Source organism: Suillus paluster, assembly GCF_016628075.1.
Source record: "Suillus paluster strain FC165 chromosome Unknown EDB91scaffold_99, whole genome shotgun sequence".
Lineage (NCBI taxonomy): Eukaryota > Fungi > Basidiomycota > Agaricomycetes > Boletales > Suillaceae > Suillus > Suillus paluster.
Genome location: NW_024537659.1, coordinates 111,349 through 130,245, shown reverse-complemented (window position 1 = coordinate 130,245; position 18,897 = coordinate 111,349). Strand labels below are relative to the sequence as shown.

The 18,897-nt window shown below is 47.6% G+C and overlaps 6 protein-coding genes across 6 annotated transcripts; 2 read left to right on the top strand and 4 right to left on the bottom strand.

Annotated features, from left to right (window-relative positions):
* Positions 1-728: 728 nt before the first annotated feature.
* On the bottom strand, positions 729-1,931 carry EDB91DRAFT_1165294 (uncharacterized protein). The gene is made up of 6 exons (XM_041319957.1): positions 1,907-1,931; positions 1,760-1,855; positions 1,564-1,687; positions 1,232-1,287; positions 1,051-1,175; positions 729-981 (listed from the first exon to the last, which is right to left on the bottom strand). Exons 2-6 carry the CDS (start codon positions 1,852-1,854, stop codon positions 752-754), a joined length of 630 nt encoding a protein of 209 aa, XP_041171616.1. The 5' UTR covers position 1,855; positions 1,907-1,931; the 3' UTR covers positions 729-751.
* Positions 1,932-2,617: 686 nt separating this feature from the next.
* On the top strand, positions 2,618-3,018 carry EDB91DRAFT_1254103 (uncharacterized protein; the record flags this gene model as incomplete). Its single annotated transcript, XM_041323757.1, has 2 exons — positions 2,618-2,925; positions 2,970-3,018. The coding sequence occupies 2 exons, from the start codon at positions 2,618-2,620 to the stop codon at positions 3,016-3,018; spliced, it is 357 nt and encodes a 118-aa protein (XP_041171615.1).
* Positions 3,019-3,174: 156 nt separating this feature from the next.
* EDB91DRAFT_1165275 (uncharacterized protein) lies at positions 3,175-4,062 on the top strand. The gene is made up of 2 exons (XM_041319956.1): positions 3,175-3,585; positions 3,640-4,062. Exons 1-2 carry the CDS (start codon positions 3,260-3,262, stop codon positions 3,767-3,769), a joined length of 456 nt encoding a protein of 151 aa, XP_041171614.1. The 5' UTR covers positions 3,175-3,259; the 3' UTR covers positions 3,770-4,062.
* A 1,965-nt stretch (positions 4,063-6,027) lies between these two features.
* Positions 6,028-7,065, bottom strand: EDB91DRAFT_1061392 (uncharacterized protein; the record flags this gene model as incomplete). The annotated part of the gene is made up of 2 exons (XM_041314440.1): positions 6,028-6,208; positions 6,275-7,065. The coding sequence occupies 2 exons, from the start codon at positions 7,063-7,065 to the stop codon at positions 6,028-6,030; spliced, it is 972 nt and encodes a 323-aa protein (XP_041171613.1).
* A 5,577-nt stretch (positions 7,066-12,642) lies between these two features.
* Positions 12,643-14,421, bottom strand: EDB91DRAFT_1254101 (uncharacterized protein; the record flags this gene model as incomplete). The annotated part of the gene is made up of 5 exons (XM_041323756.1): positions 12,643-12,830; positions 12,907-13,083; positions 13,396-14,035; positions 14,081-14,197; positions 14,257-14,421. The coding sequence occupies 5 exons, from the start codon at positions 14,419-14,421 to the stop codon at positions 12,643-12,645; spliced, it is 1,287 nt and encodes a 428-aa protein (XP_041171612.1).
* Positions 14,422-14,856: 435 nt separating this feature from the next.
* EDB91DRAFT_1254100 (uncharacterized protein) lies at positions 14,857-15,837 on the bottom strand (the record flags this gene model as incomplete). The annotated part of the gene is made up of 3 exons (XM_041323755.1): positions 14,857-15,237; positions 15,402-15,506; positions 15,556-15,837. 3 exons carry the CDS (start codon positions 15,835-15,837, stop codon positions 14,857-14,859), a joined length of 768 nt encoding a protein of 255 aa, XP_041171611.1.
* Between the last annotated feature and the right edge of the window lie 3,060 nt (positions 15,838-18,897).

Here is an 18,897-nt window from a genome sequence, read left to right as displayed (position 1 = left end):
CACACGCATATGTACACTGAACAGCGAGCAAGCTAGGTAGGTTAGACCGTTAGCGAATGATATAGTGGTGGTCATATGTCATATGAATCTGATGATGAGCGTGGTGCGTTGTTAGTTAGTTTGCGTGGATAGTGTGTATGTGAGAGTATGCGGGCTTGCAATGACCATACGAAACGCTGGGCTCGGGAGTACGTTTGCATAACTCCAATCCACCGGACTTAGGTGTAAATCGACTGGCAAGTCTGAGGCATCTGAATCGAGAAGGCGTCTTGCAAGCACTGCGCAGCTATCCGCAGGTTGACTCCAGAAGTGGACGGGACTCTGCGTGGACGGGGGTCATGGAGTAAGTCTCATCTGTTGGGTGTCCAGCAGCCGGGTGGGTGTGCTGGGATTTGCAGATGCGGGCAGGTGAGATATAATACCATTAAAGATGTGTTTGCGTGTGGGTGTGCTGTGTGACCGGGTGTGAGAGTGGTGGTAGCGCTGGAGGAAGTACTGGTGAAACGTTGGGGTGATGCGGAAAATCATGGGGAAGGAGGAGTCACTTCGTGTTTAGCACCTAGACTCGTAACCAGTATGCCCAGCGCCGACTCAGAAATCAAACATGATATATCCTTGTTGACCGGTATCAGTCGATTATCGGACATAAGTAATTGCTCGTGACCAACTTGCTCCAACTTGTGTTTGTTTGCTCGTGCGTTGAGGTTGTTTGGATTCAAGGCTTTTGCCAAACAACTTCCTGAAAGCACAATCATGCATGTCTCCACAAGGCCAACAGTACTGGTCGCCGGCTCAAGGACACGCCACGAGCACACCATACATTCGGAATAGATAGAGGCTTGCGAAGCTCAGCATTGTTATGTCTTTGCTGCATGTCGTTTCTACTGACTTTCAATTTATGTGCGATTCTCTTCCTCAGACTTCCTGATTCTATCGAGAATGTTCGCAAATGGGGGTAAAATTTTTTACAGTGAAGTCGAGGTAAGTTTCAAGTTCTTCGTTCGCATTCCTTCTTCTGATGTGGTATTTGGAATTGCTTTGACATTACAGTGATTGTGCAACGAACTTTGGTGACTGACACTTCGCGGCGCCAGTCTTTCGCGAATGCTGAGTGGGTCGCCAGTGAGATTGAAAGCTGTGCTGTAAGACTCCAAGAAAAAGAGAGCCCTTTGCAGGTGCGTGATACTAGTATTTTGAGGTGTCTCATTGACGAGTTCAAAGTGCGCCTTAGACACTCCTCGCTTGCCTACATGTAACTCCTCCCACGCGGGCCGCCACACCACAAAGGTACGTTTTGTTATAGTACCGAATCACGACCGCGTCATTTTTGCCTCGTCCTCATATTACATACTTAGTGAAATGCATGTTGTGTCTCGCGACCTTGTTTTATGATGACCTCATCAATGACGTTCATGCACGATTTATGTCGCGATCACCTTTGAAAATGCCCTGCAGGGGCTACCTTGTGCAATTTTATAATCCGGGTTGTTTTCACGTGTCTCATCATGGCCTCGTAGCAAGCTCTCAACACGGAACAAAGTCCTAATCGTATTTTATGTGCAGTCGATGCCTAGCGGGGTTTATCCATGGCACCATGGGTAACAGCCCTTCAATCTTTGTGGCGTACTCCGTAAGAGCACCTGGAGTACATGTGGAAATATCAAAATTCACATTCAGCCCCACCTGGGTGCGTTAGCTCTGTCTTCTCACCCGGAGTTGATCCCTGAACTAAGGCACGTCCGCGTTTATGTTCTTCCAGAGTGGACAGGTAAAAGCCCGCTTAACGAGCCATGGGTTGTATTCAAGGCCGATTTTTCGCTCAAGCCTACGGGAGAGCTGGAGGTTGATTGACATGGTAGGCAATTGATTCGGAGAGAATATAGCCGTTTGAGGAACAATGTAAAAGGAAATTCAGCTTGCTTTGAATGTGTTGGCTGAGGTGTTTGGATGTATGGTGAGTTCACGATACTCTTCAAACGAATTCCCTGTGGTCGTTTCGCACTGTATATCATCTGCGACTTGTAAACTTGCGGTACTTCGCTTTTATTCAATATTGTCTCCAACAGGGTTTCATGCTTAATGCTCGTTGTTCTCTTTCCACACAAAGCCAACCCCGTCTAAAGACACCATACCCATTTGCACAGACCACCTAAGTATTATACGGAAATACGATACCGCAGCTGAACGCGTCCTAGAAGCAACACTAGGTCGCATATCCAAAGTTATTCAACAACGGTGATAGCGCTTCTCGTTATTACCCGCAATACTGTGGTGCTGACCCAGGCTCTCCCAACATGCCGCACGAGGAAGACAAAGAAGAAGTATCGGTCAGGGAAAACGTCGGGGAGGCCTGTGGTAGCAAAACAAGCACTGTTCTCCATTTACCCGATTTTTCTCGGTCATTACAGTATATTAGATGTATCATTATGACAGTATAGACTGAAACGTATAGAAGACATAGTTAACGACTGCATGAGAACAAAGCGCCAAAAACGTACTGATACTCATTTCTCTGCCAGAAATTGAAAGATGAGGTTTTTTTCAACCTATGGCACCACTACTGACGTAGCGGGAATGTTCCAAGTCACATTGTGTTTCACTTGAACTGCCTACTACTATGTCGTCCAAAAATATGTTCGAGTTACGTGACGAGTCTGTGACATCTGCGCCCGTCCTGATCACCAACTTCAAGTTAATCATAGCACCAAGGAAGAAGCCTACACCTTCTGCAGCTTCAGGTTCAGACTCATCTGCTCACTGGACCATCAAAGATACCTCCTGCCTCATCGAATATGTCATACTTCATCGTGCTGAAGGTGGAGATGGGGTCAATTTCAAACAGGCAACATTGACAGTCAGCGTTCTTCTGCAGATAGACAACATGCAATGTGGGTACAATCCATCGCTCCAAGCACCCTGTGAAAAGTATGGGAAGAGTTTGGAATTATCTGATATTTCCATTGGTATAGGCACATCCTCCAGTGGAAGAAATACAAATTTATTGTAGAATGGCGCTGAAGATAATGCAAGTAGGATCCGTCTCTGTCCATGCATCTTCCTCCATGTTCCTCTTCGTTCAACAAAATGAACTCGCACTCACGGTCAACCAAGATCTGGACTCATTTGACAGGATTCTCACTACGTCCAACAGCAACAACCCCCTTCTACCTAAATACAACATCCTTCCGCTCCGCAGTCGACGGCCAAGCTTTTCACCCTGTATCCCCCGCACCGCCATAACATACAACATACGTCCAACATGCCATTTACCCAGTGCTTCCTTGTCGCACAATCTTTTAGCCTCAACAGGACGATAAATTCACCGGGATCATCACCAACGACATCATCCGCTTTCGCCGCATCGAGACGAGCAGAATTAATTCTGAACACTGGCCGCAGAGGCCCATTCTTGGTGATCAATTACTGCAGCTCGATATCGGCTTTTGGCATGAATACGAACCCAAGTTCGCTTATTTGCATTTCAACCCAGACACCCTTCATATGCAGGATGCATTGCCCACCAACGCGAGCTCCAAATCCACCAAAGGCATCCCAAGCCGGAACGTCTCGCCAGGAAGCTACCAGGCACGTCAAACCTTCGTCGTAGCATCAACAAACCATAACCACCCACGATATCAGATTCCACTATCAACCTCCTTGCTTATACTCATTGATGATGTTCCATATATGCAGCACGCAAACACTAGAAGCGGGATGGCCTGGTGAAGGCCCCGGTTTTGCAACGGGTAGTGTTGGTGCGGGTTTCTGATCTCTCGAGCAGATGCGCATTTCAGCGAAGATTGTGCCCCGAACTGCCTAGCTGGTAGATGAGCGCTGAGCTCCAAACGCATCTGCACCATTTGTCTTTGTCTTGGGGGGTTTGTGCGATGCGGAGCGCGTTGATCCAGGACCACATGTCCCTCGACCTGTGACGAACAAGTCTATGGTGTCTCAAAAGGAGCCTGGGAGTGATATGTCCAGAACGCGAGGTGCGTTGTGTTGTTCTGATTTACTTCTGTCATTGGTCCGTATTCTGAATTTTCCCCTGTACCTCCTAGAGATCACTGAGCTACGAACAGGCATGATGAACCTCCCAATCGTCCTCACTTATCCACCACACCTCCTCAGTCCTCACATTTCTCCCCATTCTCGGTTTCACAGCTAGATCCATTTTCCAAGGCGCTATCCATATCCGTCTACATTCCTTTGACTCTCCTCTCCTCCCATGAAGCTATTCTCTTTCGAATGCTTACTTTGGGGGCGTCGTCGAGGAGCTGCTTGTCGAGCAGTAGGTTGTGACTAGGTTTCCTTGGGCGGAGATCTTCATGGGCGGCGGGTATGGTTACATCTCGTGGTCTGGGATGTGTGGATATCCAGCCGATGATATTGGGAATGGGACAGATCTCCCTGGACCTTGGGCTTGACAGGGGAGGTCACGCAGCATTCCGATTCCTCGAGGCAGGTGCCACTGACCGGAATTTGTATCTTGAAACAGAAACAAGGAACGTGGTGACTTATGGAGATTCGTCAGACTTCAGTGCCAGTATGGCTATGAGTGTATCAGTTTCAGCGTGCAGTCTATGATCGTACCCGCCTGACACTGTCATTAGAGTTTCTAGGTTCAAGCTTACAACGAGACTACAAAACTGCATTGCAAGTATCTCATTCATATGCTATGTATTCAAGTACTTGTTTGAGATACACTCTATTCCAAGATATACATTGCTCGAGCGGCAGTGAAATTTGTTCAGAAGCATGCGCATTGATCAACTCGGCAAGAAACCACTAGTAAGTCACGCGTCGTGCTATCAACCATACTGTACCGATGGGAAAGCAGAAACACGACTCACTGTAGTTCACTGTCGCGACATGCCACTCAGTCTTTCACGCATATCCAGACAAACTACCATGCCGGTGAGTCACGGTTAAATCCAGGACGCGAACTACTCGTGCTCACGTCGCCATTTTCAGTCACACCGCCTGACCGCATGCATTTTTCTCCTAAGCAGCAGGCAGCCTGGTTGCAAGTGGGGTGACAACTATTACTGGTGTCAGCGTCGCTGCGACTGTCAATGGGGTTGGCAGATATTGATGCTGTCAAAACAGCAACAACCGGGAGGACGAAGTAGAAACGCATCGTTTGTAAGGATGTGATATCGGATCAGATAATTCTGAAGGCAACGGTAGGAAGACGGCTTGCTTTTATGTGCCGAATATTGTTATGGCAGAACTTCATGGCGATGTAGGAAGAACCTATCTTACAGAAAACGTAATTGATTCTTCCTCATATCTTCCTAAGATCTTGTGAACTTTGTTCACGCACGGTTATACGGACAGTCCGACCATAACGTGGTTCGTGAACTATTAGTACTAATTACCAAACCCCCTTATTACCTCTGATAGGGTCAGTAAGAGTCTGATTCAAGATCACTGCATGCACTGACAAACATGTTGTCACTCTATGACAAAGCGAGGCACGAGCGCAGTCTTAGAGTTTGGTCTTTGGGCGAGCGGAAGAAGCCATCGGCTATTGTTTCCGCTCCTCCACTAGCAAAGACGTCGACGGGTTCGTCGTCGAGCTCTTTTCTTTTCTTTTCTTTCAAACTCTGCACTCTCTTTTCATCACTGCCCCGTGAAAAAACGGACCATGCTATGCATACTCCAGTAATGTACGCAATTCCAGTAATCAGTATAGGCAAGTCAAATGATCAATTCATGTCATGAAATTTATAGGAACCTTCTATGCATAATCCTACAAACTTAGAGCACAGCTTTTCTGCTTTGTTATCTTGGCATCAACAATATTGTATGGAAGCCTGGACACTCGTGCTCAATTACTCAGCTAGAATTGCTACTTATGGTAATTGGACCTCGAGCACCACACTTCCGTATTTGTTCATGTTGACTAGTGCATACCTATTTGTCTATATCGACCAAGAGAGTTCAAAATCTCGTCAAGTGGTGAACACAATTTCGAACAATTCAGAGAAACATCGTCCCCTAAGCCAAAACAAAACATAGTGCAATCTAAACTACTTCTACCCCAAGCACCTCAAGTCCAAATCCTGGCCATTTGCAGAACTCATTGCCAACATGGTGTCTCTCGAATTCACTGACTGCCTTCTCAATGTTGCCCTCCCCAAATATATCATTGCCCTGGCTAACAGACAAGTGTGTCATGATTTGTGGGTCACTCAGTAGCTTTGTACTGCCTGTTCAATTCCATATCAATGACACTGAGAATATAGAATACTGGGTCATAGACTCGGAGCACTTACCTTGATAGTCAGATATAAAGACCAGTCCACCTGTCTTCACATACTGGACATGTTGCATGAATGCCAAAAACTGCGCAAAGTCATACCCATCCTGGTCCGGGTCAAGCAGTGGGTCAGGATCCATATTATGAATAAACTTGGTGAAATCTTCGCCATCAATAATCTCCTTGAGGAGGAACACTCCACATGGTATCGTCGCAGTCTTTAATGTAGACTTGCTGCTACCTTGAGAGTAAGATAGCGCAAGGCCGGCTTCAACAAACCGAACATGTGGAATATTGAATGGTGGAGGATCGGATGTGTCTGCAATGGTGTGGTCAATGAAATTGTAGATGAGACCTAACAGAGCTTTCGCCCAGTACAGGACATTTGCTTCTCTGAACAGCTTGGCCACCTTGTTGAGTGGTGCATAGTGTCCAATTCTGTAATCTGTGCTAGATGATGGCATGCCTTGGGGGTACACTCTTTTGAATGGACGTTTCACAACAACCTTTTGACTTGCCTGTGACCCCAGACCTGACCTAGGAGGCACCGTTAGTGTCAACCATCCTTGGTGTGCTGTTTTGAATCCGCCTATTCCAATATGGCCTTCGATGGATGGGTCGATCGTCACATAGCCGACTGACGAATCAGCATTATCTACCGAGAATGAGTGGTAGCGGGTGCACTTCAGGAGCTCATCAAGGGGTCGGGTAGGGATTGAGTGAAAATGTATATTTTCATTCTGAAACTTGGAGACTGACACTAAATAGTGAGTGCATTGAATAGACTCAATGAACTGCAACATACTTTGTTTTACATTCAAGTCGGCACCTCCACCAATCTTAAGGGCCTCCCTGAGGTGATCGTGATCAAGGCACAATGCAGGAGGTACCCATACTTTGTGAGGGGGTGAAATTGTGCTAGAACTGCTTGCATGTTCATGCGTTCGCTTGATGGAGATACTGGTAGTAGTGGGGACCAGCAAGTGGGTGTCCTGTGCTGGGTCGAATGAGGGGAGTGCAGTGCTGGCCACTGTGTCAAGTGCTGAGTGAAATAAAGGGAGTTGGACTGCAGACAGTGCATCATCTGCTGAGTACGAGTATGAGGTGTCCTTGACTGGTGCATGATTGCCCTTGGTATTGACATTGTCAGTAGCACCATCGGCATTAGAGGACTGACTTGAACGCTCAATAGCCTGTAGTATTGAGTGTAAGTTAGCATAGACAATGAGCGTACAATACACAAGCGTATCATCTCATTATCTTCTTGCCAATCTTCGAACTCTGTCCACTGACACTCTGGAATGACTACCATGAGGGAAAATTGCTTCGTCTTGAATGTAGGGCCCTTGATGGAACCTTTGGGAACTTTGCAGCCTGGCTGCAGACACTGTGAGTAGAAGTATGGAATTAATGGCTGGTGCGTTGATAGGTCCACCCATCCTGAGTCTCATACAATGAACTCCTCATCACGCCATGAAAATATGCCACCAAAAGCACATAGCTTAGGGAGCACCGTCTCCAAAGCAAGGTTGATAAGACCTGGAGCATCAATGCGGGCATCAATGTCCTTCTTGCCTTCACAGATATTCTAGATAAAAATATGTTAGCACACATTTAAGAGAGCATACTAAGGAAAGACCATACTCCAATTGATATGCCTCTTGATTTCTTGCGCCCCCCTGCTTCATGAACGGCTGAAATCTCAAGCGAAATGGTTTCAGCTGCCAGTGTAGCCAGTGTAGCACCAGGATGAGCATATGGGAGTTTTCCAATGACTCAGATGGTGATGCAGATGTGATAGGACGAATGGTGACTTGCATTCATTGATATTTTTTGATTTGATTTCTTGCAGTAGTATTTCATTGACCTCACAGTGGTCAATCTATGGCTGTCATATCCCATACCTCCAGATCTAGAATTCCGGAACCCCACCACTAAAGTCCGGTCCTCTGTCCTGTTATTTCACCTGGCGCTCTGCCTTCATCTCCATACTCACCCCTATCTCCTTTTAGAATAGTTATTGCTCCAGCTACTGGTTATGTCCTTTCCGCTATGCTTACTGATCCATCTGTTCTTGTTTCATTTCCAACCTCACTGCTTTGATCCGTGTACACTTACTAATAGACTTTCCACATGCTTTGTACATAGCCCTTACTTTGCTGACTGAGTTACCTACATGATACCTACAGTATATAAACTCCTGTAATACTCCTGGAACTCCTCAGTTCGAATATCATCTTAGTTCTGCTCATTCCTGCTTCTCCAGACTTGAGTCTCAGCTCTTGTCCATCTCCGAGTCTTAGGGGTTAAACCTTAGGACTAAATCTCCGGCTCCACCTTAGGGTAGTCTAACCTCTGTTCTGTTTCTACTCCAGACTTGTCTGCAGTAGCCTTACTTTGTTTCCCTCATAGTCTTCTGGAGTTCTGCCAAACTCCCCTGACATCTGACCTCCAGACTTCCCAGACTTCCATTGGACTTCCCCTCTGCCTCTGGAAATTAAGGGCACATACTTGGGTAAGGGGCACAGTGCACAAGCTGAAGCTGAAGCCCTTTGAGTAACCTCCTCTTTATGTTATGATCAGCGTTCACCAAATGGTAAAGGCCTAACACAACCACTAGGACTCGTCAAGGATAAGAGCAAAGATAGAATTGAGAGTGAACGTCTGAGTCTACACTTGGTAGGAACGAAGAGGTTAAGTCTAAAGAGAAACTACGCTAACTACCCTACCTATATACATAACATTGAATTGGAGATATCTGAGTCCGTAAATAATCAGCCAATGAGAAAGAATCGTACGATACTGCGCATGACGTAGTATGACGTCGCGATATATAAGCAATGATGTCAGGGACAGAGATTAAGTGATAGGAAGACATATGGTTCTAGCCCTGGGCGTAGGGGATCCGATCGGAGATGTGATTGGTGAAATGTGAAGGGGTGAAGCTGTGACATGGTGATGATGTGATAATGTGAAAGGTAATGGTGTCACGTGACCGGTTCGGGTATGGGACATAGCTGAAGGAAAACCGAGAAATGAAAAATGATTCGTGTTGGGAATTCATGATACTTTAAGCACGACCTTAACAGTATATTTGAACTCACACCTTACCGAGTATACTAATGTCCAAGAATCACTTCTCCGCCAGGTTTAAACTCCTGTCCCTCATAAACTATGACTTTTCCTCCGACCCTTCCATTATCATTTAGAACTCCTCATCCTTACCTCATGAAATATCCGTTCTGATAAAACTCCGTATTTTCCTTTGTTCCAATCCTTCTGGCCCAATTTCCTGATCATAGCGATCCTACTCCAGAACACTACATAATTATCTCTGATTTCCTATTATATCCGATTTCTCCGCCGCTCCGGACTGGCAAGTCACCTCTGGAATGTCTCGACATTCAACTCCCTTGGATTCTCCTAGTACCACTCAGGAATATCGCTTGCTCTCCCACCACGATCCATTGATCGATAGGGTATAGAGCAGACACCTTTTCTGGGTTTTACCACTGGAAATGCCATTGACCTCTGACATCCAACAAGGTCCGCTTCACTGCAGTACCCCTAACTCCGGACTAGCCATGTTCTCCTCTGCCGGTTTATGTCCGGTCTATTCTAATTAGCACTAACTGATATACACAAACTAGCCTCTCATATATGTGCACGGTTTATCATCCATCCTCTTCCAACTCCCAAGTCAAGTTACCCCACTTCATCTATGTACCTATACTCCTCCGCTCTGATTACTCCTCCTCCGATTTTTGCCCCGCTTCTCCTCCGCTCCTCTGCCTCCTGGAAAGTCTTCCATCAGAAGGGAACTCCATTTTGCTCCTCCATTTACTCCAGATCGTCCTCTGTTACTATGGACAGATTCTGGGATGTCTCCTATGGACAAAGATTTACAATATCTCCATAATGAATTTGCTAGAAGGGACTTTGTGTAACATCTGGAGGAACTGTTAAGACCGTGCTCAGGGGTAAGGCTGAGTCTGAGGGGCTTGGCTTCAGCTCATACGCTGTGCCCCTTACCTGAGTACGTGCCCCTAATTTCGGATTGTAGTCCAACTCGAGTTTTACAAGCTCCGACAGGATGTTGGAATGGAGGTCCTCCGAAGGAGGACCGACGGACTACTAGATAAGCGCGGGAACGTCGGGCGGAGATTGGTCTGCCCTACAGGGGAGAGTCGGAGGGCTACTGCAGATGGAGCTAACAGTAGGAGCGGAGCAGAGGAGACTGCTCGGACGAAGTCCGAAGCAGAATGGGAACACAGAGAACAGAGGTATGAGAGTACTAGTCACAAATCTGATGCGCGGGAAAGGCGGCGGAGGTGCGGGAAGTCGGACGAGCGGAGAAGGTGGCTGACCTAGGGAGTCAATCCACTAGGCTGGCAAACAGGAGTTTTCAAGGGGTTTGCCCAAGAACAAGGACAAGAGAGCAGGGCTTAGAAAAGGTAATATTCAGACTGAAGATCTACAGACAATTGTACACATGTTTATATACTCTAAGTAGGTAGCATAGCATAGCAAAAGGCTATGTGCTGAGTGTACAGAATTATTAGAAAGATGACTGAGACATACGAGAAAGGGGCTCAGAGAATAGTATGTACTGTTATGCGAAACCTCTCGGATGAGATCCAGCAGCGCTAAACCCACAAGGGGCGTTTGAAGCGTGGCCTTCGGCACTAGCCCAGCAAGGAGCTTGCCTGCACTAAGTCTGAGTAAGGGTTGAGGCCCTTACTTGCATAGAGTCGTTTGGAGTTTCTCGAGGATATGATCCAAGAGATGGAGTTCAACTCAAGAGTATCGCCTCAAGAGAAGATGGTTCTTTGTACAAAGGGAGTTCTCTTAGGCAAGAGAAGTTCAGACCCAACGACAAGATCAGATGAGAGCTGAGTAGATTCAAGTTAAGGACTACTACAGTGTACAGAGTCCTTTATATATGAAAAGTAAGAGATACCGGTTGAACGGTAAGGGTCAAGGGTGGTACCGATGATACGGTAAGGGCATAGGGTGTGAGTCAGAGATAACAGGTAAACCATATAAGTGGCGCAAGAATGATAAGCCAAAACAGATAAGCCAGAAGATCGGTCAGATGGAAGTCACATTGGCGACGGATAGCAGTGGCAAATGATAGGAAGAAAAGAATAAGCGGAGCCGAAGGGCTTATGTAAAGTCCCTATAACATCAATAGAATAGTCGTAACCATGGTCCAGGTCTAGACAAGTCTGAAGAATGAAATGACGTGTAATGCTCATGTTACTGTAACATGTACACAATGGATCAATAACCACTTGGGTAAAGCGATGACGGGTGATCCGAAAGGAGGAACTATGATACTAAAAGGAGATAGGACCAGTTGAGTGGTTCCTAGTCTAGGAGTGGACTGGTGAGGCGGTCGGGCGGACCAATCATCGGATGGAACAACACGAGAGGAACTGAAGGAACCAAGTGGGTCAGAAAAGCGGAGATGGTGGAGGGAGTAGGAGTAGGATCGGTCGGACCAATGGAGTGGAGGAGCAGAGCTCCAGATAGGGTCGGAGGGTAGGGGTATGGTGTCGGAGGAAATAGGGGTAGTGTCGGAGGAGCAGAGCAGAGTTGGGCAGAGGTAGCAGGGCTAGTCCTGCTGAGATGCACTTCGTGCATTGTTGGAGAAGGAGGGATGGGGCAGTGTGGGGAATTCCCCCACTGTGGGTATAAAACCCCATCCTTTCCGCATTGTCTTACATCAGTTCTGCATATTCCACACATTCCGCATTTCCCGCGGAATCGTCTGATGGGTTCTGCATTCCCACGCATCCTTCAGAACCCACCTGCACTATCTGATATTCTCGCGCATCGTCAGACAAGCTTTGCATGTCCTGTCCCCATCCTTCCAGGTCCATTGGTACACTGTATCTCTCTTCCTGTTGCTTCTAATGTTACCCGGATCACACTGACACATGCCCTTATGGCATGGACCCCTATTCCGGAGTATTGCACCCATGTGCACTGCCTGCCTTCACTTCCGCTTCCTGAGAATTTACTACCTGTACCTCAGTGTTCCTTGAAAATAATGTTCCCTTTAAGTAGTGGTACTCAGGGCTTGGGTGTTTTTTTATGGAATCTCATCTTTTACCTTCTGACTTTTCTCTGACTTTTCCTTCACCTTACTAGAGGACCACTTTGACTTATGCCCACTATCAATCTAACCTTGTGATATACTTCCTTCGACTTGATCTGCAAGTTCTGACAAATCTGTACATTCCACATTGTATCCAGTTGAGTTCTGCTTCATTCCATTCCATTCCGCTTGAGTTCCGCTTGTTCTGCTTGTTCCGCATTTTTGCGGATCTTCATCCTACCTGCGGTAGGGTTGATTAGGGTCGTTTAGACAGAGACTAGTACTCCCCAGTAGCAATCCCCTTTAGGGTCGAATCTGCTTGTTCTAAAGCGAGGCAGCAGGTAGCAAAGACCCAACTGTGTAGTAGATCGATTTCTTGCTGCTGTGCTTGTTGTACCCACAGTGGACAGGGTAACAGGGGGTCGGACCAATAGTAGGGATGTCTATAAATGGTGTTGGAAGTGGCTGAATCAGGTATGTGACAGGAACATCCCAAGAGAATCAGTAATGACATATCATGTTCTGAACACCAAGAACATACCAAAGTTGTCTGAAGAGACCCTCCTCCCCATTTCCAACATCTCCATGTCGTTCCCATCGTTACTGGGAAAGAACCACCATGACAAGAGTTTCATTAGGAGGAATTTGTATGGTATCCTCACGAACAGATATGTGGCAATGCCAAAGAAGAAGCCAGGCCATGCAGATGCAAGGGCGTCTAAGAAATCCATCAGAAGTAATGAAAAAATCACAAAGTTTTGCCAAACAAGTTCATTATTTTTGGCTACTCCCACTCCAACTATCCCATCATGTGATTGAAAATCTGCACTCCGATACCCAAATAATCAGTTTACTCCATCTTGCTGGGGACTCCGGAACGGAGTTCCAAACCTTGCATCCACTGGCAGAGCTGGACTTCCATTCATTTCTCCGCCAGTACCTCTGAAGACTCAATTCCAAAGCAAGCAAGTAGCTTCTTTCAATGTGTATACAAGTATGTACATCAAGTAAGAGGACGGGAACTGGCTACACTCAGGCCCCACCTCCGCCTCTTCCTCCGGCTCTGGCTGAGATCCTGACTCCTCCCCATCTGCACCCTTCTCCGCTTCACTTTCCATCTCTTCCTCTGGCTTCTCCACGTCGCTACTGGAAGAGCTGGTAAGCTCTAGGACCTCCACTGCCTCCACCCCAATCTCTGCCTTCTTCCCAAGGACCTCCTTGACGGTCCTTCCCCAGCCAGAGAAGCCCTTCTCCAGCGCAACCCCGGTCACACGGAGAATCTCCTGGACTTCCGCCTGGGCCCTGTCCCTCTCTTCTTTCTGCTCCACCTGTTGGAGCTCCATCTGCTCTGCCAGACGCATGATGGCAGTCACCAAGGCCCCCAGCTGCGCGTTTGTCTCCGCCTGCGCCAAGACCATGTCATTGGTCACCTTGACCCACTCCTGGTCATCCACCTCCATCACCATCTCCTCCTCTCCGTACACCTTCCTCTGCCAAGAAGGCCTGCCTGCGCCCTCATCCGCTACTTCTCCGGACTCTGTCACCCTCTCCCTTGTCTGCCTCCTGCTCTTTGCTGGAATGGCCGGTTGAGCCTCATCTCCACCGACCCGACAGGAGGCCTTCATGCTCATGCACTGATCACAGGCCTTAGCCTTAGCCCTGCCTTCGCCCTACTCCAGTCAATCACTGATGTACTGAAGAAAACAGGAACTTACCTTAGACTTGGCCGAGGCCTCTCGTACCAATGCCCATGTACATGTCTGGCTGTTGGCCTCACACCGCAGACATGCTTTCTCCAGAGCAATGAGCTCCGAAGCTTCCGATCTGTGTGCCTGCCGAGGAACCATAGAGATCAGTATCACCCAATGCCAGAAGAAAAGAAAAAACTCACCTCCACTGCCTTGCGCATTTCCTCCACTACCCGTGCTCGCTCTGCCACTGTGGCAACTCTCGCCTCCTCCACCTTCTTCTCCTCTGCTATCCTTGCTGCGGCCATCAGCTCCTGTAACTCCTCCATAGTCATTCCAGTGAAGTCGAAATTCCAAGGAGCGGACATGGTTAAGTGTAAAAAGATATTAGAGAAAAGTTTCTGAAGAAAAAACCCCACCTTCCCCGCACCCTTATATTAGCAACCCGTCACCGTGGAAACTCCGCTCCGTACCCATCAATCCACTCTGGCCCAAACTTCATTGTCTCCATCTGCCTCGCAGCACAACTTCTCCGCCTCATGCTGTGGACTTCGTTCCACATGCCTTGTTTCCACCGGCAACATCTGTCTCCCATTTTCCCCAAAATCCGAGAATTTGTCTAGGACCTCAGGGGTTCGGTCCTAATGGGGGGATATCGTCACACCATGCACAACCAATCAACCTCAAAACCCCAACCTCCATATCTCAGAACACCTCTGACTACTGAACAAAATGAAAAAAAAGTTACATTATACAAAGATGAGCATATATGTACAACTGGACACGAAGGATTACAAGACTATCTAGAGGTCATCAGTCTCCATATCTCTGCCGGAGACCCCAGCACCACTCCCACCCTCCGCCTCCTCCTCTGTTTCCTCTGGTTCCTCCGCCACCTCCGCATGAAAGCCGTTCCTCATCCCTTCCAGGAATAAGGCTCGGAAAGCCCTCTGCTCCTCCATGAACCTGTCCATGGCTGCTCGGCTCCCCTCCACTGCCACAATACTCCACTCCAGAAGTCCATTGGTCCGTGCCAATGCTGCCACTATGTCATTGGCAGTGGCCACCCAGGCCTGGTTGTCATACTCCATCCATCTGCCCTCCTCCACGATCATGGTCTGGGGATTGGAGATCGACTCCATGTTGTCATCCATCTCTGCCGGGCTCTGCTGACGCTTCTTTCCCTTTGCCCAGGGAGACAGGGTCCCTTCTGCTCATTCCCGCTTCTTCCCCTTGTCAATAATAACCACCGGAGCACTGTGCCTTCAGCTGGTGGCACACGTCACAATTCTGGATCTACTGGACCACCTATTAGAATACCCCGGAGAAAGGACCAAAGCATGCTTACCCTGTTGGACCTAAATGCCTGAGTCCAGGTACAGTCCCTCTTCCACTCTACACAGGAGCTGCAAAATTTCTCCGGACCTTCGGAGTTGCTGGATCGACGAGTAACCTAATGTCTGAATAAGTACCAACAACATTCGATGAGCTATCAAACTTACTGTCGACGCCCCCACATGCCCCAATGACGCCGACTCCAGTACTCTTCTCCGCGTTTCTGCAATATCCCTCTGTTTCTGCTCCTCCTCGCGTTTTCGCTCCACCGCCGCTCTCTGTTTTTCCTCCGCCATGATCTTCTTCTCCTCCTCCCTCTGTTTGTGCTCCTCCTCTTCCTCCAGGCGGACGGCCTCCTGTAAGCGAGCGAACTCCGCCGCCATTTCCACCCACCTTTCTTCCATGGCCTGCTTGGCGGACTTCTTGACGCCTTCAGGTTTGTTGGGCATGACAAGCTGTATAGAAAGAAGGGTGACAGAAAAAATGTTGTTTCCCATCTGGAAAACCTCTGGCACATTTTTACCATCACTGCAGAAACTCTGATGCCTCATGCTCCTAACCGACAATCCAGACACCCGGCCTCATGGGCTCGGCCCTAAGGGGGGGATACTGTCATATCCCATACCTCCGGAACCCCACCACTAAAGTCCGGTCCTCCATCCTGTTATTTCGCCCAGCGCTCACCCTTCATCTCCATACTCACCCCTATCTCCTTTTAGAATAGTTATTGCTCCGGCTACCGGTTATGTCCTTTCCGCTATGCTTACTGATCCATCTGTTCTTGTTTCATTTCCAACCTCACTGCTTTGATCTATGTACACTTACTAATAGACTTTCCACATGCTTTGTACATAGCCCTTACTTTGCTGACTGAGTTACCTACATGATACCTACAGTATATAAACTCCTGTAATACTCCGGAACTCCTCAGTTCGAATATCATCTTAGTTCTGCTCATTCCTGCTTCTCCAGACTTGAGTCTCAGCTCTTGTCCATCTCCGAGTCTTAGGGGTTAAACCTTAGGACTAAATCTCCGGCTCCACCTTAGGGTAGTCTAACCTCTGTTCTGTTTCTACTCCAGACTTGTCTGCAGTAGCCTTACTCTGTTTCCCTCATAGTCTTCTGGAGTTCTGCCGAACTCCCCCAACATCTGACCTCTGGACTTCCTGGACTTCCATCAGACTTCCCCTCTGCCCCCGGAAATTAAGGGCATGTACTCGGGTAAGGGGCACAGCGCACAAGCTGAAGCCGAAGCCCTTTGAGTAACCTCCCCTTTGAGCATGACCTTAACAATAGCCTGGACACTTGTGCTCTACCTAGTAGGCTTAGTGTAGTAGTACGGACAGCAAATCTATGTTATACATTTGTTCAATGCATGTGGTACATAATATTATTTCTTATTCACATTGGCGGTATTCATGGTCCTGCAGAAGCATGGCCTATATATGGTAATTCTAGCTGAGTAATTGAGCACGAGTGTCCGGGCTTCCATAATATTGAACATAACAGGCGCAGAAAACAAGTTTGTCCACTTTATGTTGTGAATGGATCATTGCAGTCTTTTTGATGCCTAATATGTCATGGAATACAAGGGAACCTTCTTTGTATAAAACTACATATTCAGAGTGCCATTCCACTGGACACCATTATTTCCACCTCATTGTCTTGATATTATGTGTTCCACTTTGTGTTGGGAATAACTCACTCAAGTCTTTCCAATGTCAACTTATGAACAAATATAGAGGAATCTTCTTTGTATAAATCTACAAATTCAGAGCATAATTTGGTATGACACCACTAGTTTTGTCATATTATCTCATCATTAGAATACTGAACATGTTTGGGGCAGGGTAAAACATGTCAATTTATCTGGTAGATGGACCACATAGTTTTTCTGGCAGAACAGTGCAGTCTTTAAGTAACCTGTCCATTCAATCATAAATTTGGTCTATCTAAGAGGTATTGCCAAGTTTGAATAGATGTGCACAACTCAAACCATGAACATAAAATCAGTCGGGTCGGACAAATAGAAACATTGAGCATAGTATTGAGCATAATAAGAAGCTTGGTATGTTTGGAGGGCTTTGCCAGGTTCAAACAGATGTGTAAAACTTGTTCTATTGGACAGGCTTTGCCAGCTTTGAATGGATGGATGTGAGTCAATTATCTGGACAACTTCAGTTGGGAAATGTCATATACCGGATCTGAGTACCCCCAGTACCACCTATAAGCATCCCCACTCCTGGTCCGACCCCCTGTTTCCCCATCTGCTCCATTGCTCCTTCCCCGACAATGCATGAAGTGCATCTCAGCAGGATTAGCCCTGCTACCTCCGCCTGACCCCATTCCGCTTTTCTGACACTACCCCTATGTCCCCCGACCCCATACCCCTTCCATTCGACCCTATCTGGGGTTCCGCTCCTCCGCCCTATCGGTCCACCCAATCCTACTCCTACTCCCTCCGCTTTTCCGACCCACGGGGTTCCTTCAGTTCCGCTTGTATTCCCCCACCCGACTGTTAGTCCGTCCGACCGCCTCACCAGTCCACTCCTAGACTAGGAACCACTCAACTGGTCCTATCCCCATTTAGTATCATAGTTCCGCTTTTCGGATCACCGGCAATCCCTATACCTTAGCGATTCTGATCCGTCACGTACATACTGTTCCCCGAGCCTTATTCTCGTATGTCTCAGTCATCCTATTGTAATCCTGTACACTCAGCACATAGCCCTCTGCTATGCTATACTCATCACTTAGAGTATATAAACATATGTACATTTGTCTGTAGATACTCAGTCTGAATATTACCTTTTCTAAGCCCTGCTCTTCTGTTCCTTGACTTGGGCCAGATCCTAGTCAACTCCTGTTAAGCCGGCCTAGGGGATTGACTCCCTAGGTCGGCCATCCTCCGATCGTCTGATCGTCTGTTCCTCCACTCCTCTGTTCCCCCGTTCCCTTGTTCCCCTGCTCCCCCATTCCCCCGTTCTCCCATTCCTCTGTCCCTCCACTCACCTGACTTCCCGTGCGTCAGAACTAGACCCCGCACTCTCGCATCCGTCCCCTCTGTTCCGCTCTGCTTTGGACTTCATCCAAGCAGTTCCTTCCGCTCTGCTTCTACTGTTGGTTCCGACTGCAGTAGTCTCCCACCTCCCTCCTGTGGGGCAGAACAACCCCTGCCCGACTTTCCCGCACTCACCTAGTAGTCTGTCAGTCCTCCTTCAGAGGACCCCCATTCCAATGTCCTGTCAGAACCCATAGAATTCGTGTCAGACTACATTCCGAAATTAGGGGCACGTACTCGGGTAAGGGGCGCAGCATACAAGCTGAAGCCAAGCCCCTCAGACTCCGCTTTACCCCTGAGCACGGTCTTAACAGTCAAGCCAAGTAGAACCATTTGGGATATGATTGAGTACATCAAAAAAATTGGTTCATTTGGAGCTATTTTACAGGTTTGAACAGAAGCACAAAACTTTTTCTATTGGAGGGGCTTTGTAAGGCATCACAAATAT